Raw genomic sequence first — 23,518 nt, 5'->3', positions numbered from 1 at the left:
GGCGGATATCGCACTAGATTGTGGGGAGAAGACACGGGGTATTTTCTCAGTTTATTACATATAACATGTGCTCTACAAAGGAGGATCAAGAATTGGTCTAGGGACAGGTCAGTGGCAAAAATGGCATCAGAACAGAAAAACAATGATTTTGACTGAACTGACACTGTTTCTTCACAGCACTTATGTAATTTCCCTTGAATAAAGAAGTGTCCATGCCATTACATAGCAGACAGCTTCCCCTCAAAATTACATGATAAGAGGGCCACACAAACCTTGACCCTAGATAGCGTAAGAACATTGGATATGTGCAGACATACTTGCAATTTACAGCACTTAAGAATTACAGTTACAACAGTGTTTCATCTCGTCTAGTGTGTGGTCCATAAGACAATAAATTAATTTAGAATTGGTCCATGTTCATCAATGTATTTGCATCAACAAAGTATACTGTCGTATCTTGCTCCAGACTGCTCACATTAGCTCAGCACAGACAGATGCAGTATAAAATGAATTGTATAAACAATCAGGAAGTGCTTGACTGGCATCACTGGCCCACTGTTTATAAAAAGCATATAACTTGATTTAATGTCCGAGTTGATTTCCAGTAGAACCATGCTGACCATGTCCACAGCACTTATGCAGAGGCTTTCTGCTTGTTGTGCTTGGCAAACCACTCGTCGCTTTTGTCTTCAGCCATAGCCTAAAAAGAAATTGATAAGGGATGTCACAATGTCAGGTATAATGCTTAATACCATACAGTATTATGGTTTAATGCACGATTGGAATATACCAACCTTATCTAGCAAAGCATTTCCACTGGGGTCCACCTTGGAGAGCTGCTTGAATGCGTCATCTCCCACAAAGCAAATCTCATGACCATCCTAGACCACAGAAGTTCAAGTTCACTTTATTTGTTGTCCCCATAGGGCGATTTTGTTTACAGCACACGTAAATCATACATCATCACTGTTAAAAACAGCACAACAGGAACAGATTGACAGTGAGAGTGAGTATCACTTACCGTGACAGGTAACAAACTCAACCATTAACTTATAAATAAAAGGAATAGAGGCTGGCCAGCAAGAATAAATAAGTGCTGGATGTAGATAGATAGACAGATAGAGTGCTATTCCCTCTTCCTCTCAGCAGCATTCAAAGCTCTGATGGAGACAAGCATGAAGGAGTATTTATATCTATTTTTCTTGGTCACGGGGGCCAGAAAGCGAGAGCCGGATGGAAGCAGTTTGTACTCAGAACTGAGAGGATGAAAAGTGTCCATGCAAATGGAATTAGCTATCTTGAGCACCTGCAGTTCGAAAATCTGATCAAGGCTATTAAACTTTACTCAGGCTACAAATAAGGAAACAAATAATAGAAAAGGAAGATTCAATAAAAGCGCAGTAGTACAATTTCATCAAGGTCCTATCGACCTGAAATCTGGCCAGCTTCCTTAGACAGTATAGGCATTGCTGACCTTTCTTACATAGCATTTCACAATTTAGATCAAACTTCAGTTTGCTGTCGATTATGGTACCAAGATATTTGTAATTAGTCACCAGGTCAACTGGCTGACCGAGGACAACACTACACTCAGGAATAGGAGACTAGTATTGAAACTAGTATCAATATTTCAGAAACTCTACTCATGTAAAACATTCAGTAATGCACTTACTGGATCAGCCAAAATGACCACTTCTACTGTTGCCTTCCCAGGGGTGTCCAGGCTAACCAATGGAGTGAGGATTTTCTGGTTCTCTTTTTTCATCAGGGCCTCAATGTCTGGTAACTGTTGACAGAAATGCAATGTCAATTTGTGCTTATCAAGTGTATGCAACTGACCACTAAATTGATTTCATTTTGTTATAATAATAATAATAATTATTATTATTAATAGTAGTAGTATATTACTACTACTACTACTACTACTACTACTTTACCTGTTCTCTTGGGCATGAGAATGCTATCCGCCCAAAAGCTGTCCCATGATCTACTGTCCCACCAATATCATGAAGCTCCAGCTTGCACTGCACAGAAATACACACAGTCAATTCCACAGCCTCAGCTAAAACATAAATGTATGGCAGGTGTCTCACTATGTTTTGTTCCATATTACAGACCTGAGTGTCTGCAAATCCCATAAGAACAGATTGCTTCTCTTGTTTCTCCATCACTTTCATCCCCAAAAGGGAGGACCAGTAATGTGTTGATTGCTGTAGGTCTGACACCGCCAGACACACCTTCAGCACAGGATCTGCACAGGTGAACAATACTTTATTATATTTTATTCATAGTTAAAAATGGGGACAATCATCATCATAGGTACAAGACAGACAAACGCTTGCAATATCAATGACATATTGACATATATCCAAGGTGAAAGAAGGATATGGAGATGGCAGACATGTATTGTTGTGCAAAGTGACAAGGTTCACACCACTGGGAGGTTGGTCTTTGTCCACCAAGTAGAAACGGTAACCTCCTGGAGCCTCTGCTAAATAGAGGGCCTCTCCTACTTCAGTAAGGGGCCAACCAAGGCGCTTGGCATTGCTAACAGCCTGGCTGGACTGCAGTGTGAGCCCCTAGAACACAGATGTGGAATACACTTAATTAGTGAGGGTAGAGTTTGTGTCGTCATTAGTCAATAACATTTACGAGTATCAATATTTACTCACCAGGAAATCATTGCCAAGTCGATACTCCCCAACTCCATAATTGTATGTCAACTCAGCCACAAAATGATCCTCCTCTGCACCAAAGCCGACCATGGTCTTACTCCATTTTCCATCATAAGGGCTTTATACACACAAACCACAGGAACAGGTTCAGTATCCCCGGGGAATGACCCATAGGCTACTAATGACCATAGTAGTGAAAAGTGACCAGAGATCATACCCATTACATGTTGCCTTGCAGCCCTCTTCAAACTCCTCGTGACGCAAAATCTGAAAGATAAAAACACATTATAAATTAACTTATCTTACTGAGAGTACAAATCAAGTGCATCGTTAAACAAAATGTTTACTCGTACAGCTCTAGCAAAACTGTAAACTTGCTCTAGCCTGGAATCATGCATTTCGCCATCTCGAGTCTGTTCTTACCTTCATGCCAAGCACATCCCGGTAGAAAGTGGCTGTTTTGTCTCTATCACCCACTTTGAAAACAAAATGCAATGCTCGTCGTAAAGTCATGATGACAATTCAGGTGACAGCTTTGACCACTTGAGACTTCGCGATCGACTGTATATGTGCGGTAACCTACTATGTATCCTTGAAATCGATTGCTCTGTTATAGGTTTGTTGGAAGGTACCATTTTTCATACATTTGAAATAAAAAGTAACTGAACGAAAAAGAAAAAAATACGTATAATTTGATTTACTGAAAGTAGAAAATCACACTAATATCTATTGAAAATGATTCCTTTAGTGTAAAAATTAAATTTTCTATCATAAACCCCCATTAACTAAATGGTATAAACCAACCAATCAACATCGGTGTAACCCCGGCCCGGAACTATTGTGGCAAAAATGGCAGCGTTCATGAGAGGCATGTTGTGCCATCATCTCAACATTGAACGTGCAATTCTGAGAGGGGGAAATTCTTATATTGTGGAATCAAAGAGGTACGTCCGTGGATTAAGAAGAAAACCCGTGAAAGTTTTGTACCCAGATAGTGAAACAGGAGTCATAGGACCAACATCGCAGCAGAGGTCAGATCAAATTGACAGGCCATCTCAGTCTATGCCAGTGGGGTACAAGAATTTGAAAGAGTCCAGCAGTGTACATGCCAACTTCAAAGCTGAAGCCTCCAAAAAAGGCATCTCTACACCCTTCAAGTCCGGGAGCTCAAGTGGCAATGTGCCCTCCTCAACCTCTGAACATACAACAACTTCAAAAGACCAAGTAGGCGGACTCCGTTTTGAGAGGGCTTTGCCTGGTGATAAAAGACTGGGGTAAGTATTTGTGTATTATGCAGTTTGTCAGTTTTCCCCCCGATACACCCATCCATCCAAGTGCAAATGGTATGGTTTTGAGAGTTAATACCATCCCAGACTGGACTTGTGTTCTGGCTCATTTCTCTCTCTCTCTCTCTCTCTCTCTCTTTCTCTCTCTCTCTCTCTCTCTCTCTCTCTCTCTGCCTCTCTGCCCCTCTCTCTCTCTCTCTCTCTCCCCTCCCAGGAGGGTGGTGAGTGTTGCTCGGTCCAGGATCTATCGGGAGCACCAGGGTAAGATACTGCTGGAGGGGAGGCGTTTGATCTCTGATGCGCTGGCCGCTGGAGCCAACCCCCAGATGGTGTTCTTCAGCTCTGTCGAGAGACTGTCTGAGCTGCCCCTGGACAGGCTGAAGAGGGCGACCCTCGTCAAAGTCAAATTTGAGGACATCAAGATTTGGTCCGACCTTGTAGCCCCACAGGGGGTGATAGGTATTATGCCAACACATTACTTTTTAAAAATCATTGTCACACCTAAGCAATAAGCTAAGCAATAACCCCCACTTCCTCTAGCCATATTTTCCCGTCCGGACCCATCCCGTCTGACGTTCCCGAAAGGTCAGAGTGGAGAATCTGTGCCGCTGTCCTTGATCTGTGACAACATCAGAGACCCTGGGAACCTGGGAACCATCCTGCGCTGTGCTGCTGCTGCCGGCTGTCAGAATGTACTGCTCACCCGAGGTACAGTAAATTACCCTGCATATATAGAGCCAGGGGCCTTGGACATGATAGTTAGCCTATACAGTATATCGTGGCATGTGTTAATACTGTTTTTTTTTCTTTTTCATAGGCTGTGTGGATGCTTGGGAACCTAAGGTGCTGCGGTCTGCGATGGGAGCCCATTTCCGCCTCCCCATCTTTCCCAGCTTGGACTGGAATGACATCCCAAAACACCTCCCCAACCCTGTGACTGTCCACGTGGCTGACAACTGCAGTGGCTCTGAGAGAGCAGGGCAGGAAGTAGAAGACATTCAAGTAGAGGAATCCAACCAACCATTAAAGGCAGGGGACTATGGGTGGGTCAGCTCCAGACCTAATCGTAAGAACATGCGTTATGAGGACTATGACTCAGACTCTGACACAGACTCTCATGATGACAATGCTGAACTTTCACTTCCAAGAGTGGACACCAAGCTGTATCACGAGAGCTGGGCTCAGGGGAGCACTGCCCTTGTGATTGGTGGAGAGACACGTGGACTGAGTCTAGAGGCTGTGGAATTGGCTGAGAAAACCGCCGGTCGGAGGCTGTTTATCCCCGTGGTTCCAGGAGTGGACAGTCTGAACTCAGCCATGGCAGCCAGCATACTTCTTTTTGAAGGCAGGAGGCAACTGTTAAACTTAATGGAGACATCTAGAAGGAAAGCTAAAATTTAACTCGCTCGATAAATGCCATGATTTTCCTGGAAAGGTTTTTTCAATGTGACTTTTTTTTCCATTTTGTGTGTTCATTTTTTCCATATGGACAGATTTAGACTGGTTCCTCTTTTCATGGTCCTCATTATGTCGGATACCATTACATGGATTCATTTGACTTCCATAATATACCCGGCTAAACTATTAATAATAAGAGATTCAATAAGTCGATGGCTAAATTACATCATTTCCACAGCTTAACGTTAATGCTCTTTCCTGTGTGCATATTTCCCTCATAATGTATTCCCCAAACAGCCAACCTGTCTGCTTTTTGACTTTGCTAACATTAAATTACAGCCAGGAAATATTCATATTTCCCCCTAGAGCTACCGCCACACGCCATATTCTCAAGGATTTTTATTATTTGTCATGATATTGTACATGGTACACATATCTTGTACAGCGAGATGCTCAAAATATTATTGGGGCACACCAGAGCCATGCTATGTGGAATCTGCACCAGTGTTTTACTGTCTTATCTGAGACGCCTCCCTCCCCCAATCAAATGAGTGAAAGAAAGAATAGTCAAAGCCAATATAAATCTCTAGTATGGCTGCCTGTCCTCTACAAACATTTTATGGATGCAATTCTTATAGTAACCATAGAGTGGCGTCAGAAGCATCATTTTGACCACACTGTTGCTGGTGTAGTGGAATCATGCAATATTCCCACCATTCTTGTAACCTGTGTTCGATTCCTGGCGGCCCACTTGTTTTGTTTTTCTCCATGGCAACGGCGATGCTGGCAGAACTTGTTGCTGCTCTGCTCCGTAATTATATTGTAACATTACTGCTACCAGCCAAAGCCAGCAGCCTACCTGCCGCCATCACCTGCGAAAAACCACCTGATCAACCTGCGCATTCCAACTGCTACCCACCACTGAGTAGCCTATGACGTCTTCCAGGGATTCTCTAACTTTCTGGGGCCAGGGACCCCTTACAGGGAACAACATTTTCCAAGGACCCCCTCTTAATCGTAATACCAATTAAGCATATGCTTACACTTACAGTACTACCACATCTACCCTGTAGGCAATTGCTGGCAAAATACTACTATTGGATGGTGCCTACAACCATTGCTGCTGCTGCTCCTACTAAAGAAGCTAAGTTATAGTTTACAGAAGTTGAGCTAAATTAAGTTAAGCTAACTTTGAGTTAAACTAAGGAATGGAGCTAACATTAACGTTTCCCATTTGGGAGGGAGGCAACTTTAGCTAAACACTATTCAGCACTTTGAGATTGTCTCACAGAAAGTGCAGTGCTTTTATAAATAACACTATTTTATTATATATTACAATGCTTTACATTGTAAATACAATTGAAGGCGCTCAGCTTTTTACATGAAAATGTCTGGACTCAAATTGGAACACCCTATTGCATGTCCTTGTGTATGATTGTGTGGATTGTTTTGTGTTCAATGTGGACCCCAGGGAGAGTAGTTTCTGCTGTACTTTGTAGCAACTAATGGGGATCCAAATAAACTATACACTATAATTTATATTATGTATCTGGGCGTATATCATCATGACTGTTATCAGTCTGAAACTACTCTAGGACAGAGGGACAACACAAAACAATGTGCTTGACTGAATTTTAATGGCTGTGAAAAGAGTTCATGACTACAGACACAACCAGGGAGTAACAGAAAAAGTGAATTAATCTAACACTTAGCAACTAAGTTTTCAAATGCCATTTTTGTGCCTTCAAAAATATCTGGCCTTTTCAATAGATGGGACCTTCACAGAAAATCCTCTTAAAAATCATAACTGTTGAGATAACTATCATAACTGGGTAGAGATGATTATCCCTCACATCATGACAAAGAACAACACATGGGATTTCAAACACCATTCAGTTAACACACATTAAAGCCAGATGCATTAGAAAAGTATCCAGTCCAAGCATATACAGACGTACTTGGAAAATAGCATTGTGGTCTATACTTTACGTGCACCTTTCATACTGGTATGCAGCACCTTTAAACAGAGACACAGACCAGACAACTACAACAAACTGAAGTATAGGACTTGACTGCACTGTGATGGTGTGAAATCATAGCTGCTGAAAGTTAAAATAATTTTATTCTCTTTCAGCACATAGAAAAAACAAATATGAGCAAGAAGGGCTCATAGAACAAAGGCAAGGATAATAAAGAGACATTTGAAAATTCAAGTCCATTGGGCCGCTTGTGTGGTTCCTTCTAGTATCAATAAATGCTAATAACAAAACTCAGAAAATAAGCTATTGACTGGAAGCCAAAAAAGCAACAGAATCTCCATATATATTATATTACTGTTATTACTGTAGTCAATGCAAGGCACCACAGGAGGAGAAGACTCCATGAGAAAATGACAAGTCTAAAAAAAAAAGGTAAAATGTCAGTAAAAAGAGGCTTTCCTCTAACAGTCTAACAGAGAGAGAGAGTGCACTGCAGACGGGCCAGAGGAGATGGGAGTCTGACGACAGGAAGGGGCTGGTGACACGAGCCGGGTTGGTCAGGGGTTGATGGGAGGCGAGGTCTTCAGTTCCGCGGACCTGGGCTTCCTCCCTAGATGGGCTCTGGTTTGAGCTTCTCAGCCAGGAAGTCGCCCACAAACTGCTCCACCACGGGCGGAGTGATCTCCTCCACGTCTCGGACGTACTTGGCGCGGGCAGACATGTCCAGGATGGTGAGCAGGGGCGCCGCCTCGGGCAGGTTGGTGTAGTCACGGAGTGAGTCGCTCATATCGTCCTGTGAACAGAGAGACGCTAATCATTCATCATTCAATCAAGTGCACAGATGGTGCGATCTGACATGAAGAACAAGGCAACATGCCATATGACAAATATGATCAAAATCATGCATTCTGACAGACCGCTTTGTTTCTTTATCAGTGGGTGACTTTTTTTGTTGCAGGAAAATGGGGACAACACACAATGGATGAACTATGGCACATTCGGTTTACTTGGGAAAAACACCCCACAAAAAACCTCCAGTCTCCACTGATCCACAGTTCAGAAGACTGGGGAGCTCTTTCTACTCTCCATCGTGCCGGCAGCCTGCCCAGTGAGCCTGGGCTCCGTCAAGGCCCCTCTACTGAGGGTGGGGGGCTGAGGAGAAGGAAGGGAACCAAGAGGGGGTCCCAGAACATCCCTCCCTTCAAAGACTTCCTCATACAGTAGAAGCCTGGGAGACTTCAGAGACACATCACATTGTGTTGGAACGGACGGTGTGTCCGCAGGACGAGGAGTGCTACACTACAGTACATGGTCGCCATATGGAAGTATTGGAACACACCAAGTTTGGTGAAGGAGGGATAATGGTCTGGGGTTGTTTTTCTGGGTTTGGCCTAGGCCCCTTAGTTCCAGTGAAGGGAAATATTAATGCTTCAGCTTACCAAGACATTTTGGGCTATGTTTCCAGCTTTGTGGGAACAGTTTGGGGAATGCCATTTTCTGTTCCAGCATGACAAAGCAAGGTCCATAGAGGCATTATTGGGTGAGGTTGGTGTGGAACAACTTGACTGGCCCACACAGAGTCCTAGCCTCAACTCCATCGAAGACCTTTGGGATGAACTAGAATGGAGATTACGAACTAGGCCCTCTCTTCCAACAACAGGGTCTGACCACATAAATGCTCTTCTGGATAAATGGGAAATATGTCCCACAGATGCACTCCAAAATCTTTTAGAACGGCTTCCCAGAAAACTGGAAGCTGTTATAGCTGCAAAGAGACGACCACCTCCGTATTAATGCCTATAAATTTAGAATGGGATGTCATAAAAGCTCCTGTAGGTGTGATGTGTAGGTGTCCCAATACTTTTGTCCATATAATGTATATCAAGACTGATAAGGATTTTTTTTCTTTTATGTTATGGACTGAGTTTGAGTGCTTTGTATGGTGTTGGTGGGGATAAATCTGTCAGTTCTTGTTTGTATTTTACAGCCTATGAACAGATCTCATCCTTGTCCAGCCTGAGGGTTAATCTCACCTTTCACCTCTTTTACGAGTCTGAATTACAGCCCCTCCAATCATAAGCAGTGGCAGAAATAACTCACTGCAACACCACAGCAGTCCGCCTGCCAGGCAGCTCCAGATGCATTCATTTAGAAGGCTCATCAATTATTCAGACATACAGAGAAAACAACACATGCAGTGTTTTGGCAGCAGTCATGGTGAGTTTAGGAGAAGCTGTCCCACCTCAACCAAGATGCATTGGTTCCAGTCAGCACAACTTGTAGAAGTGCAGAGCACTCCAAGTGTTGATTTATGCAAGGTTCCAAATGTCAGCAATTGTTGTGGTAGACTGGTATCGGAGATGGTCCGAGACAGTCTCTCACTTCGTTACGGCAGGATGATCTGACTTCGCTTCTAGTAGCCCCCCCCCCCCCGGGTGAGAGAGGCTTGGAAAAGATCGAAGATAGATTTCACATGGATATAAGGATTATTTAGAAATATAAAATGACCACATGGAGGTGCTGTTGCAAAGGCTTGGCCTTGTCAACAAATCACAGCTTTTCATTTTATCGTGTCCTCCCTCCTGATGGTCTTGCCTTGTTATCTGGAAATGTGATAGTAAAACTATTCACCCTAAATTGATTAAACAACACAATGAGCTTTTAGAGTTCTAAAGACCTGCCTGGCTGTGCTGCTTCCTAAAAAGGACAAGAATGCCAGCGCAAAGTTTGTGACCTCAAATTGTTGAAAAACTGTTAGCAGATGGAACAGTTGACTTATGCTTTGTGGCATTCTGATGTGGAAAACAAACTTTCTCTGAATCTCTCCCATGATTCTTATCTTGTTGTGATCCAACTTAATCCATTGAAGTTAATACATGATCAATTAAAAGTGAACACAATGTACTAGCAAGTGTATTCCAAAATGTAAATTATGCCAATAGTTTCCCATGTAAAAAAAAAAAGAAAGAAACATAAGTGACTCCAGACATTTTTACAAACTGCTTCATTTTGATTGCTTGCAGGATTCCTTCCGAAGCAAACATGAATAGACACCACAAAAACAGAAAGCCCAACTGAATCTGTCCTGTAGGCCTTCCCAGCTTCTCGGATATGACTCGTAATCTCTGGTTGTCCTTCTCTCTGTGGGAAGTCATGCGCTTCTTTTGTGCGGATGCTAACCCTTGTGTAAACTGCTCCTGATGAGGTGCAGCCTTTTCAGCCGCGAGACACTCATGCGCGCGCACACACTCTCTCTCACACACACACACACGCACACACACACACACACACACACACACACACACACACACACACACACACACACACACACACACACACACACACACACACACACACACACACACACACACACACGCCCCCCCCAGCCCTCCCCAGACTCATTCCGAACAAAAAAAAACAATGGGCCTCTCTGCTGTGGCCTGCAGCCACCGCAGTGATAAGGCACCATGGGTGTTTATCGTGTGGAACCTGCAGCTGCACAATATCAGGTTTATTCTGCCCATTGTAGCTTTGTGGCATTCCACAGACAAGACAACAGCCATCAGATAAGGCCCTGCAGAGATAAGACATTCCCATTGGCCAGATGGCCGCGGCAGAATCCTGCTGATTGGTCAGCCTAAAAGCCTGGGGAGTTTTCTGCCTTGTGAAATTCAGGACACAACCAACAGCGATATGATTGGTTGAATAGCCCATCAGGCTGTATTACTGAAACAGTCAAGCTGTAAAACCATGACATCATTGCTAGGCGACTGTCTCTATCCAAAGCCGTGGTCTGCTGTAAAAAATGGGTCTTTAAAACACCTTTGTTGTATGACAACACCGTTGTAAAGCGGTGAAAATATTTATAGTTATGATGACATGTCTGCTTAATCTCCAAATAGCACATTTGGACACCAGCATGGTGTTTATAATTGCCACTAAACAACGAGGCAGCCTGGTCTATAATACAGGCAAGCCGGTGTGTGTTTGCAACCTTTGTACCTATGGGTCAGAGATGCAAGCTGGTCAGACGGCAGACTAAACCCTAAGCGACCTCGGTCGGGGTCAAGGGCTGATATTAGAATATCTCCAGTCAACACGCATCAATAAGAACAGTACAACACAGTAGGAAAAAAAGCCTACATGTACAACATACATGAAAGTGTGATGGGATATCTAAGATTGGCCTTTCTGAATGTGCTTGAAGGAGCCTTCAGGAGTCCCCCTGCCGTATGGTACCGCGTGCTTCTCTCGGACGCTGCGACCCACGGGTCGGATCAGTGGGAGTAACGGGACCCGCCGGCATGCTGTGCGGGCCGGGCACCCCCCGCGGGGAAGCTGCCAGCATAGTGCTGTCTCATTGATACAGTAAACCCCGCAGATGGCTGGGCCAGCATGTGGGGGGGCAGTGGGCCTACCGCAGGGCAACGGACAGGGAGGCCAGAGAGAGCCGGGGCCTGTAACCCCCCAGCCCCTGGACTCGGTACGAGGACCACACAGAGCCCATGACATGGGGAGGGACATCTGACCAGAGGAGCGGGTCTGGAAGGGCACCGTTACTATAGTGAATTCAGATCCAGACGAGCCAGACTACAGGACATTGTTTACTTGTGCCATGTGAAACTGTACCTGCTCTACCGACAGTGCGTACCTGTACTCTAGAAGGGGTGTTACAGAGTGAACATGAGCCCTCAGTCTTTCAACTCCGGAACAAAAAGTTTCGTAGTCGAACAACATCGCTTCTGTACAAAGTGATAATACGGAAAACATCTGCAAGGCATGGTAACGGCGTTATATAAGGTCCATGAGGCCAGGAGGGCGAAACTATGTAGTCGGGGCCCAGAACGTGCGTCTCCCGACACATGGCTGAGTGTGTCCTTGGTCCGCCTGTGGCCGAGGCATTTCCAGGCTGACACCAGAGTGGCGCGGCTGCAGGCGGACACGCAGAGGCGGCCAGACGGGGAACACATGGCTGAAACCTGAGCCCGGCTCGTGCGACAGGACTGTCGTCTCTGAGCACTGAAGCTAGGAGAGTGAGGGACAGGAGAGGAGAGGGGGAGGGGGGGGGGCGGAGTGCGGGTTGCTAATCTGGTAATTACGGCTGCCGCTGTTGCTAACTCCACGAGCTATGTAAAGGTCGAGAAGGAAAAACATGAGATAACAAGAGTTATGAAAACTCCCATGTTCCCTCCCACACCGAGGGCAGGCGCGGGGGGGGGGGGGGGGGGGGATTTGGGGAGGGAGAGGTGCACAGCTGTTCTGTGGAGGTGAGGAAGGAAGGACTGCTTGCACCCTCTGGCTCTTCCTATCAGAGTTGCTCCCAGCTGAATTCTGGGACGTGGATGAGATCTGGTGCCTCACTCGTAAGTGTGAGGGGCTCAAAACGGGCCCTTCCAACTTTATTCTGGAACATTTTTCTGTAGCTATGAGTACAGGCATGTCCTCCCAGAGGGTTATGATATGTGGTAACAATCATAGCAGATGGCACATCACAACGCAACATGCAATCAACCCACCAGATACACATGTACAGGAGATATGCATTCCCGTCAGGCATGTACAACTACAGCACTTGAAAAGCCGAAAGCGGAGAAAGTTTTGGCGAGGAGTATGAAAATTGAGAGCTAGAGGTATGTGCGTATGTACTGTATGTGTGTGTGTTTGCGTGCGTGTGTGTGTATGTGTGTGCGCGTGTGTTTGAGTGCATGCGTGCGATCTGTATCTCACCTCTCCAGCCACGAAGAACAGCAGCGGAGTATCTTCCTCCTTGGCTTTGTACTTGGCCATGATCTTCTCTGCGATTGGCTGAATCAGCTCCTTGGCTGGCTCCAGCTCTCCCTCCTCCTCTGCGTCTGCACGGAGGAGAGAACACTGTCCGTCAAGAGCGGGGAAAGGACGAGCGAGAGGACAGGATGAGGACAGGATGACGGAATGAAAGAGAAAGCCAGGCAAGAGTGAAAAAATATGTGCAGATAAATCAGAGGATGAGGGAAGAAAGGCAAGCGTGGAGGGGGGGGGGGGGGTGAAGGAGGGCGAGTGGATGAGTGAGCAGATGAGTGGAGAGATGAAAGGAGCAGAGCAGATGGCCTCTGACGGCCCCCCTCTTGTCGGAACCCTGGGGAGACCACAGTGACTTGAAATGATGAGGTCATCCCCAACGCGCCCGGTCACCCCATTTGGACTTTTCTGTATTGCTTGTGTTATCTTGCTTGACCGCACCGATGTAACTTTGACCTGAGCCACTTAACAGAGCATGGCATCAATCCCTGCCTGTCTAGTTGCTAGCATACAGCCTCTCTGCTTCTCACAGTCCCGCGAGGCGTTTAAATGGCCGACACTTACTCGAGGCTCCTTGGTGTTGGATGCGTCTACTTGTTCACGCCGCTTACACAACAAATCTCTTTTGCGCCTCGACTTTCACAGAGTATGCTAATGAACGGAAAGTACACTTCCAATAGACCTTTGATGCTGGAGGAATGTTCCACAGGCGCAGGCATCAGATGCCCCTCCGCTCACCTGCAAGGAGCACGAGGCGGGGCCCCCCCCTCGTTCAGCCGCGCCATACGGGCCTGTATCGAATGCTCGGCCACTCACCCACGAAGAGCACGAGGCAGGGCCCCTCGTGGAGCTGCACGGCGTTGGACTCGCTGAGCTCCAGCACGGGCCGCGGGTGCCACGGAAAGAGCCGGCACTCCGGGTCGTTCAGCACCTCCACGCGGCCCTGTCGCGTGATCACGTGACCCTCCGTGTCCAGCAGGATCAGAGTGGGAATACCTGGAGGAGAGGGAGGGAGGGAGGGATGGGCGGAGAGAGAGAGAGAGAGAGAGAGAGAGAGAGTGGAGAGACAGACGGGAAAGAGAGGAAACAGAAGAGGAGTGTTAAGAGCGTTTGACGCACAGCGTCGAGTCGGAGCTGGTATTTCTCCTCTCCCGCTGAGTTTGTTTGTTGTGCTGCCGAGGTGAAGGGGAGCGTCCAGGTCCTCGGAGGCTCTGACCGGCCCTCCCTCCGTCTCTGTCCTATATCTCCCGTCATCTCTCCCATTAGGACCTGGCTGACGTGTTAAAAGACACAGAGTGAGCAGTGTGTTTGTCGGGGAGAGAAGGATGCCTGTGTGTGTGTGTGTGTGTGTGTGTGTGTGTGTGTGTGTGTGTGTGTGTGTGTGTGTGTATGTATGTATGTATGTATGTATGCATGCATATATGTGTGTGTGTTTGGTGTTTGAGTGTGGGAGGGGGGCAGTATCGACTCGTCCTGTGTGCATTCCGCACATTCCAGGCAGGAGAGGAAGTGAGCCAGCACTCTCTAACTGTATCCACACTCCTCCCATCAGGCAGGGAGAGAGAGAGAGAGGCACAGGGGAAGAAGAGAAAGGGTCCTTCCACAGCCAACAGAACGGTAAACTTGATTACCAGCCCACATTCCTCCAGCTGTAACGCTATCTGTTCACTGTTCCCTGCCCAGCGCACAGGACTGGCTGCCATTGTGCCGTTTCTCTACATCAACACTTCAGCTTCAGCCAGACAACCGTCAAGTATTTGAGTCTCTCTCCGAGCGCCATGTCCAGCCACCTTCATAAAGAGGGAGCGTACCTTGTATTCCATAGAGCCTGTTGAGTCGTGATCGGCGGGCCTCGTCTGAGTACGGCACCGCCAACCAAGGCATCTCATCGAAGTACTGTTGGAAAGACTCCTCTGATCTGTGGTTAGACAAACAAATTGAATTATGTCCCGTCGTATATTAATAGCTGGGAACAGGCCGTGTGTGTGTGTGTGTGCGCGCGGGTATGCATGTTGTGCCGTATGCTGTAAGTCTCACCTGTCAGCACTGACAAACACAATCTCAAACTTCTGACCCGACTCCTTCACAGTACGATATGACTCCACCAGTACCCGAGTCAGACTGCGGCATGGAGGGCACTGCAAGCATCAGACACACACACACACACACAGAAAACAGAAAGAGAGAGGGGAGAAAGGGAGAGAGTACATGACATAAGCTCTGGGAATGGCTTAAATTCTGAGAATGGCCCAATTTCAACAATGTGAATAATTACAATGACAATTCCTGTGTTGTTGAGGACAGCGCTGCCCTTAGGTGTGTTTCCTGACTCTTGCTCTGCCACGTCACCCAACCCTCTCAACAGAAACCAGCAAAACAATTTCCCCTTGTAACCCATACATCCCTGCTCAAAAGGGACAACCTTAATATTCGGGAAAGAGGTCTTAAAACACTAACCCTGCCTTAGCTGGGAGGCACTTACTGTTGCTCAGTTGTGCGTTCGTTGAGAGCAATCTCCAGCCAGGCGGTCAGAATGACTTCATAGTCTCTCTCTCTCTCTCTCTCTCTCTTTCTCTCTTTCTCTCTCTCTCTCTCCCTCTCTCTCTCAGGCAGTAGCCCGGCGCTGGTAATGAGGCTGGCAGGAAGATGGCATCAGAGTGCCAGCAGTGGAGGAAAACCACCAGTCCAATCAAGCTCCACGTAAAGTTCCCCCACACCCACCCTCCCTCCCTCCCTCCCTCCCTCCCTCACACACACAAACTCTCTTTCCATTCGGAATTTCCTCCCTCGCTTCCTCTGTCAAAACATGGCGTCGGAAACGTTCACATCCACGGCGGGGTAATGGAACGGGCTCTGTCTCACCATGTCATTCCTGGCCTCTCCCTGGCTGGGAGAGGGAAACGGCTCGCTGGAGACCGAACACCAGGACTAGGTGCTGCTGGCACACGTCACGCTTTTTTTTATTTACGGCGGGCACGCTTATGCTGGTAAACAGGGGGAAATGTGGCGATGAAATACCACACATTAACTTATATGATGGCTTTTTGTGGCTTGTCCTTCCGATTTCTACGCCTTCGGAAGCCGAGCTGGTGTGCGTGCGTCATCGAGGGGCTGAAGCGCTGGCAGCTGGTGTGCTGGGCCGGGCCGGACTGGGCTGGACTGGACTAGGCTGGACTAGGCTGGACTAGGCTGCTAGGCTGGACTAGTGGCTACAGCAGCAGCTGGGATCTGCCAAGGATCAGCTTATCAGTGAGACCCGGCCCTCTCGCGACCTCCACACGCACGGGTCGGAGCGCTGCCCAAGAGAATGAACCAGCGCAGAGAGGAACGTCTGACTGCTGCTAATCTACACACCGAGACAGCAGAGAGCCCCGCTCTGCCTTCCACCCTTCCTTATCCTAGCCCTGTCCTCCCCCAGGGGTCCTTCCCAGTCCCGTCCCCCGGCTGGCGGCCCGGCCCCGCCTCCTCCCGCTGTACCCAGATGCCCTGCCCCTCGCTCCCGCTGACTCTGTTTAGATAAGAGCTACTGCCCACGCCGCCGGACAGCTGGAGGCCTCACCCAGTGCGCTGAGAAGTACACTCCCACGTAGTGGCCCTCCAGGGAGCTGCTGTCTGTCGTCTGCCTGTTGTTCCGGAGCAGAGGGCCGGCCACCACCTCCGCAAAGGGCTTGGGCCCCCAGGGGAACTCCAGGCCTGGGAGAGAGGGAGGGAGAGGGTGAAGGTGAGCGAGGGTTAGGGTGGGGGGGGGGGTCGAGAGAGAAAGGAAAGAGAGAGCCAAGGGTCTGGTTACTGAACTGAGAGCTTTTCTGTGCGGCAAGCCCCCATTCAGAGCCAGAGCACTCACACTCACACTCGCACCTCCCCCCCCCCCCCCCCCAACCCCCGGCGCGGCCATTAGATATTAAACACATGCATATGTGGCCAGCGTTTGTCATACTTTCATCTGAACCCAGAGAGCATGGCTCTCACTCAGGCTCCTTTGTACTCCCGTGCATTTGGAAATGAGACCGCCACACAACAGATGCAAAATGGTTGCAAGTCATGTTTTTCCATTTCCCAAACAGCATATACTAGACGGCTGCCAGCTTCTCTCTCTCTCTCTCTCTCTCTCTCTCTCTCTCTCTCTCTCTCTCTCTCTCTCCCCCTCTCTCTCTGTCCCTCTCTCTCTCACTCTCTCTCTCTCTTTTCACGACGTCTCAATTGTTGGTGCCGAGAGCTCGACATGCATTCGGGATGACCGGATCATAAAAGCTGCGCTGTGGGCCAGCCTGTAAAGACCCCTTTATGTGGGCCCGTCTCTGTAGGGCTTCATTAGGCAGGAGTGACACGTCCGCACCAGCCTCTTAGTACTGTTGTCCGGATTGTAAAAGTGCACTCCGTCCTCCATCCTCCTGCTGCAGACAAGTCCACAGCCACCACTCAAGACAGGCTTTTCATTAGACTGAAAGAGCCAGAGATGGTCCTGAATCCTCAACCACCCCACCCCCAACCTCAAATAACTACCCGCCCGTGTCCTCCTTTCTCCACACACACACGCACACACACACACTTCTCTGCTACTGCTACCGTGCTACACTCTCTTTCCAAATGAAAGGAAGGAAAAGAGGAATCTCTCTTCTTTTACCCACGTCTTGTTCGGAGACACGCTTAATGAATCACGGAAATGATACTGTAGAGTCACAGTGAGATCAGGCCGGCCTGGCGTTCATTAGCGAGACAACAGGATCCGCTGTTCTGCAGTGCTCATGTGAAATCCATTCCTTGCGCCTTGAGTTCCGCTGCCACAACGCTGCCCCTTCCTCCTCACATGACTAATGGGCCTCTCAGGTTAGGCAACAAGGTTCTCAAGAGCAGGATGTCACAATATTGAGATTCCTTTCGGTCACAGATGACATCTCTTCTGCCTGCGTGAAATGCAAGTCTGCTCATGCTAACTGTCCGTCTGCCACTTTAAAGCACATAAATGTAATTGTACTGTAGGTCTGCAGATGTGGGAGTGAGATGGGGCAATCTATACTATTCTAATATTCATGCAAGACCAGAGGTAGTGTCGACACAGCACGCAGGAATCTCGAATTGGAAAATATGGTGTGCTCTACAAAACATTGAATAATGTTGCATGAAGGGGAATTCTGACTAGGTATTTGGCTTGCACAGATGGGCTGTGTGTGTGTCAGTCTGTTTGTGTGTGTGGGCGGTAGGGATGAAACGGTTACCGGTTTCACAGTAAACCATGTGAAAATTCCTGATGATTAGTATTACCATTTCAAAATAAATTATCATTAAAACCATGTTCGATTACCGTGCTTTGAATAACCACAGTAAATAGGCTACCATAGACATACAGTCCGACATCATTCCCAGTTTCGACTTCAGAGGAAATGATACGCTTACGCACCCACATCCAAAAATGCCAAATACCTCACTGCAGCCCTTCCATATTACATAGCAAAGGACATGATGCCCTTTCAACCGTTGAGAGGCCTGGCTTTCCCTATGTTATTTGTGTTTTTAAAAAATAAAAATTGTTGAAAGGATTCCAGACCGTCCATCCGTACTTATTGAACATTGTCAGCATATTTAAAAAAAACAAAAAACACTGTGATAACATTTTCAGCATATTTAAAAAAAAAAAAAACACTGTGATAATACCGATAACCGCGGGAATTTTGGTCACTATAATCGTGGTGTGAAATTTTCATACAGTTACATCCCTAGCGCGCGGGTCTGTGTCCCCCCCCCAAACCATATGTCTGTGTTCTTTCAGAGCTGAGGCCGAGTGTTACGGCTCACCTTTCGGGTCATCGCGGACGACCAGCAGGCCGTTCCGACACACCACCGTCCCCGTCGCCGCGTCCACGAACACCAGCGAGGGAATGCTGGTCACCTTGTACTTGTTCCACAGCTTCATCTGAACGACAGGAGGAGAGGAGAGAAAAAAAGAGAGGGACACTTAATATATCAACAGTAGCCTACCAGGAGGGGAGACGTCAACAATGGGAAAACATCTTACTTTTCATATTTGCACTCAAGTTCATATTGATGGGCTCCAACTCTTGATTGTGATCGTACGAAAATATACATTTCTACAATAAACAAAAGGAAAGTTTTGCCAAACTGTGTTTACAAGACTAGAGCGTCCTCTGAAGTATATAAAGGGACGTGGATATGCGGCAGCCAGATTGAATAAAACAGCATTCAGCCTGCAGCCAATTAGATGCAGGGTGTACAGTAGCTGCGGGGCTGTTCTAACGTTAAAGAGGCTGGATTTGGAGGAAATTTGAGGGGAGTGTTTTTCCCGTGCCGTGTCATAAAAACAAGCGCAGGAGGAGGCGGAGCTGAGAAACGCACATTGTTCACGAAGCCACACTGCCGTCTCTGCCGTCTGGGGCCTGCTATGTGGGCAGCGCTTCATTCATCCTTCTCCAGTGAGGACAACACCGTAGGCTACATTATTCAGGCTAGAACATGTGATGCATACTTCCATCTGTATTTAAGAAGGACCGCAACTCTAAATCTAGCAACAGTTGCTTAATACGAATAATAAAAAATAAAAAAATCTGGCAGGGATTTCGTAGAGAAGACGTTTGGTGTGGTCGCCGTCAAGTGAAAAAGCAGATCAAGCTCTTTTCATACTGTAGATTTAAGCCTCCCTCTCCTTTTATTCTTTGAGAGCTTCTCAGGAGCAAACGGTCTTCTGAGTGCTCCCGGTTTGCCAGGCCACATTTTTGAAGTCAATGACTCACCCACAGCTTGCCAAGTCAGACACATGGGTAAGTATGGTGTCATAATTTAATCTGTGCGGTCACTACAGTATTGTGAGGAGCCAGAGAGAACTGGAAATGGTAGAGCTCAGAGGAGTAAAGCCTCTACTGGCTTCAGCTACAGTTCTTCTCTAGGCCGATGGAAACCTTTTGTTTCTCTTCTAATGAAAACAACGACTGCAGGAGGCAAGTCAAAGCTAACGTTCTGATGTGCAGAGGGGATCGGAAGGACTGACGACTGCTCCACTCTAAGAGAACCGAGTTCTCACAAGGTCCGTGGTTCCCTCTCGAGAAGGGAGTGTGCGGTGACCCGTCTACGGCGTGAGCCTGAGGGGTCAGACTTGCGTTCGAGAGCAGGCGTCGGTCGGTCTGGTCAGCCCGTCTGTCCCGGGGATTTGAGGGACCGGAGCCTCTGGGGTTTGGCAGTCTGGACGTCCCTCCAAAGCAACCCTTGATGACGGCCATAGTCAATAGCTCCACCACGCGCCGTCTGCTCTCCGTGTCCTCTGGAAACTTAACCTCCCCTCTCGCCAGATCCGTGAAAGTCGGGGGCTTAAACTGTGACTGTATGTAACCGACGTAAGCTGCGCCACATCTGTGAATCTCACTCAGCGCTGTATACACAGCCTTCCTCGATGGCCCGGTGTCATCTAACACCTTCTGCTGGGCTGGTGCTGGGCTGAGAGGGACTGTTGGCTTAGGCAGCGAAGGAGAATGGGGACATGAGAAGGTAATGACAGGTAGAGAATGATAGGCCGCATTGGATCCACAGTCCCTGGGAAATGTCAAGAAACAGCTCCTATGTCAGCAGCCCTCGCGGGGCCAAGACAGGGTGGGGGGGGCGGGGGTGTAATATGCTAATGGTGAAAACAGACAGATGTTTAAGAACAGGCTAGACTGTAATAACATGCTGTGTCAACTGAGAAACTAATGTCTGCCCTTTTAATAGAGTAATTCTGTATAAACAAAAGGCGAGACTTTGAATCGCTGCGCTTTATCAAAGCCCTGTCATCAGCCATTTTTCCATAAATGTCTGCTCATTTTGCCTGAGTTCAGATCGCAGCATTCGCAGCTTTGATGTCAAGTAATATATGGAAAACTGCTCTAATACAAAGATCATTCTTTCCTAAAGTCCCCAAGGGTCAATAAGATGCTTCGCTTGACAAAATGTCTACTTACAAATCCTTAGTGTATTTCTGAACTTTACGATAAGACGGAGGACTGTTGGGAAACATTCATGGTTCACAAAATACACACAATACTGTCCCCTCTGGCCAGTAAACCTGACATCTTAGAGAATGTATGCACTGGGTACATGTTAATGCACAGTGTGTGTATTGTGAGTGTGAAGTGAGTCTTTATATGAGTTTGTGCCAGGTCTGTGCCTCCGTCTACCCCACCCTGGGTATCCTGGGGCAGAGAGAGGGGGGGGGGGGGGGGGGGCAGAGAGAGAGAGAGCTTCTTAAAGGGAGAGAGCTGCTGAAAGAGAGGGAGGGAGAGAGAGATAGAGAGAAATGGAGAGAGAGATGGAGAGAAGGAGGGAGAGAGAGATGGAGAGAGAGATGGAGAGAGAGATGGAGAGAGAGATGGAGAGAGATGGAGAGATATAGTAGATGTGGCAAACGCAGAGGCCTCGGGAGCCAATTCATCCTGATTTACCTCTAGCTAATTGACTCTGTTTCTGACCCATGTCTGCCTGGCGGAGCTCCACAGGACACTAAATTACTCTGGGCTTAGATCTGACCAGCGTGGGTGACAGCCATCAGGGCTGTTATCGTGATTCCAGGGCATATGAGGGGCCTGATGATTACAGCAATTACATCACCTACATACATTTAACAGGAATCAAGAATACATTTCACCACCCTGGAAGGAGATGATTCATACATTTGGAGGTGGACCAGCCATTCATTTAGCCTTATGTCACCGGCAAAACCAGACTCCATGCTGGGTTTTCACTGTGGTTCCGCTGGCTGGCTGAACTCGGTTGACAAACCTTGCTTTTTCTCCACAGGGTCAGAGGAGTCTTAACCGTCTCGTGAGCACATGTTTTCCGGGGGCTTATGATGTTTTTCCGGTGGAATGTAAAAATGTTCCCGGATAACAGCAGCATTTTGTTTCGTTTCTCCAGGGGTTCTGCGTCTACAGAGACGAGACGGAGACAGTGTTCAGTTATTTTCCTCCTTTTGTCTCCCCTCCGCAGCCTGGCAGACAGCCGACAGCTGAGGCCGCACGTTAAAAGAGGGTTGTGTATCGTACGCCGAGACGGTAAACAGAGATGGAGACACAGTATGCCAGAAACACACATGAATCATCCTGTCCAAACTATTCTAGGTCCAGAGGCTCATCTTCAGTGGTGGTTCACATGTTCTTAAACAGTCTGCGGTTTGGCCATTTCATCCGGCTCCCCAGGGACTGATTTAAGTATAGGATATCCACTGTGCTGTCTGTTTCAAACATCTTAAGAAAACGGAAAAGGAATATTTTACCAATAATGTATCTAATATATCTAGGAGCTTAACAAGAACAGATATGTCACTCAATAAACAGGGGGGGGGGGGGGGGGGGGGGGGTGGGATGCTGCTGTGTTTGTGACACTAGCTGGAGACAGACTGAGGATGATCACCAGCTTCTACGCCCACTTGGCGCAAACCTTTCCTTTCCTCAACACAACATTTCTCTGAGTGCATCTCTTATTAACCACAAAAAGCAACGCAGTGGGGGGGGGGTGCTGTACGGTAACACACTGGCTATTATGCCAATCACCCCCGCAGAGACCCCGCCAACCGCTCAGGCACCCGCTGGGGGAGACAGAAATCTATACTAACAATCCATTTAGTCTCTCAAACACGCAGCCATTAGTGGAGCACCGCTGCACGCTGCTCCTCATGCTAATGAGAGAACGCACGGTTGTGGCTCTACCCTTGGAGGCAGGGGGGGGGGGGGGGGGAGGGGCCCGCAGAGGGGCTGGTGGAGCCAGGGGAGAGCGGGCCTCACATAATGCTGCCATCTGTATGCATCTCACATAGGAGTCACTTAATGTGGGGGGGTGAAAAGGTTATCATCTTGGTGATCATGCTAAGTGTGCAGAGCAATCCACACATGGGCTATAATATTGCACTGTTTTACTAGCTGCATGCTGTACATGCATACATACAGTCATTCTATGGTTGGGAAGGAGGCGAAGGGCGTTGTCTACGAATCCATGTTTGGTGTCATGGAAGGTCATCGTTATCATGCTCTGGTGCAACGCACTGTTGCACCATTCTGCACTTTGAAAGGGGTAGGTCGACAAGCCCTTACTCCCCGCGGTGCTTCCCAAACCCTGTTTTATTTTCTTATTTTACTTTTCTTAATACCAACTACTAATAAACTATGTTTTTATTTATTCTGTAAAGCACTGTGTGCTACATTTGCTTGTATGAACATGTGCTATATAAATAAAATTGACTTGACTAGAACACACATCTGCTTCATTTTTGTCCCGCTCCTCCTACAGCAATTTACCCCCCCCCCCTCCTATACCCTGGCCTCCTATGGACTCTTTCCAAACCTCAACCCAAATACTAACCCCAGACGCAGATCAAAACCAACATCTCGGCCCCCCGTCTACCCACAGGACGAACCCCTGACCCAGC

The 23,518-nt window shown here is 47.6% G+C and overlaps 3 protein-coding genes across 3 annotated transcripts in view; 1 reads left to right on the top strand and 2 right to left on the bottom strand.

The window, feature by feature from the left end:
* Positions 1 to 46: 46 nt before the first annotated feature.
* glod4 (glyoxalase domain containing 4) lies at positions 47 to 3,239 on the bottom strand. The gene is made up of 9 exons (XM_084444582.1): positions 3,099 to 3,239; positions 2,893 to 2,942; positions 2,673 to 2,793; positions 2,435 to 2,579; positions 2,118 to 2,251; positions 1,938 to 2,024; positions 1,673 to 1,786; positions 795 to 881; positions 47 to 700 (listed from the first exon to the last, which is right to left on the bottom strand). Exons 1-9 carry the CDS (start codon positions 3,186 to 3,188, stop codon positions 635 to 637), a joined length of 894 nt encoding a protein of 297 aa, XP_084300708.1. The 5' UTR covers positions 3,189 to 3,239; the 3' UTR covers positions 47 to 634.
* Positions 3,240 to 3,627: 388 nt separating this feature from the next.
* mrm3a (mitochondrial rRNA methyltransferase 3a) lies at positions 3,628 to 5,630 on the top strand. The gene is made up of 4 exons (XM_084444689.1): positions 3,628 to 3,949; positions 4,176 to 4,420; positions 4,502 to 4,669; positions 4,779 to 5,630. The coding sequence occupies exons 1-4, from the start codon at positions 3,738 to 3,740 to the stop codon at positions 5,360 to 5,362; spliced, it is 1,209 nt and encodes a 402-aa protein (XP_084300815.1). The 5' UTR covers positions 3,628 to 3,737; the 3' UTR covers positions 5,363 to 5,630.
* Positions 5,631 to 7,948: 2,318 nt separating this feature from the next.
* The window catches only part of nxn (nucleoredoxin), a gene marked incomplete at both ends in the record, with an annotated part of 47,110 nt that continues 31,540 nt past the window's right edge, over positions 7,949 to 23,518 (bottom strand). Inside the window, 7 exons of the mRNA XM_084440319.1 lie at positions 7,949 to 8,131; positions 13,066 to 13,190; positions 13,933 to 14,112; positions 14,928 to 15,034; positions 15,154 to 15,254; positions 16,676 to 16,809; positions 18,910 to 19,027. Of these exons, the coding sequence (XP_084296445.1) occupies positions 7,949 to 8,131; positions 13,066 to 13,190; positions 13,933 to 14,112; positions 14,928 to 15,034; positions 15,154 to 15,254; positions 16,676 to 16,809; positions 18,910 to 19,027 (948 nt within the window). The remainder of the gene's footprint in view (positions 8,132 to 13,065; positions 13,191 to 13,932; positions 14,113 to 14,927; positions 15,035 to 15,153; positions 15,255 to 16,675; positions 16,810 to 18,909; positions 19,028 to 23,518) is intronic.

The sequence above is a fragment of the Borostomias antarcticus genome (assembly GCF_949987555.1).
Source record: "Borostomias antarcticus genome assembly, chromosome: 1".
NCBI lineage: Eukaryota > Metazoa > Chordata > Actinopteri > Stomiiformes > Stomiidae > Borostomias > Borostomias antarcticus.
The sequence above is the reverse complement of the archived record's forward strand: the minus strand, read 5'-3'. Positions and strand labels throughout refer to the sequence as shown.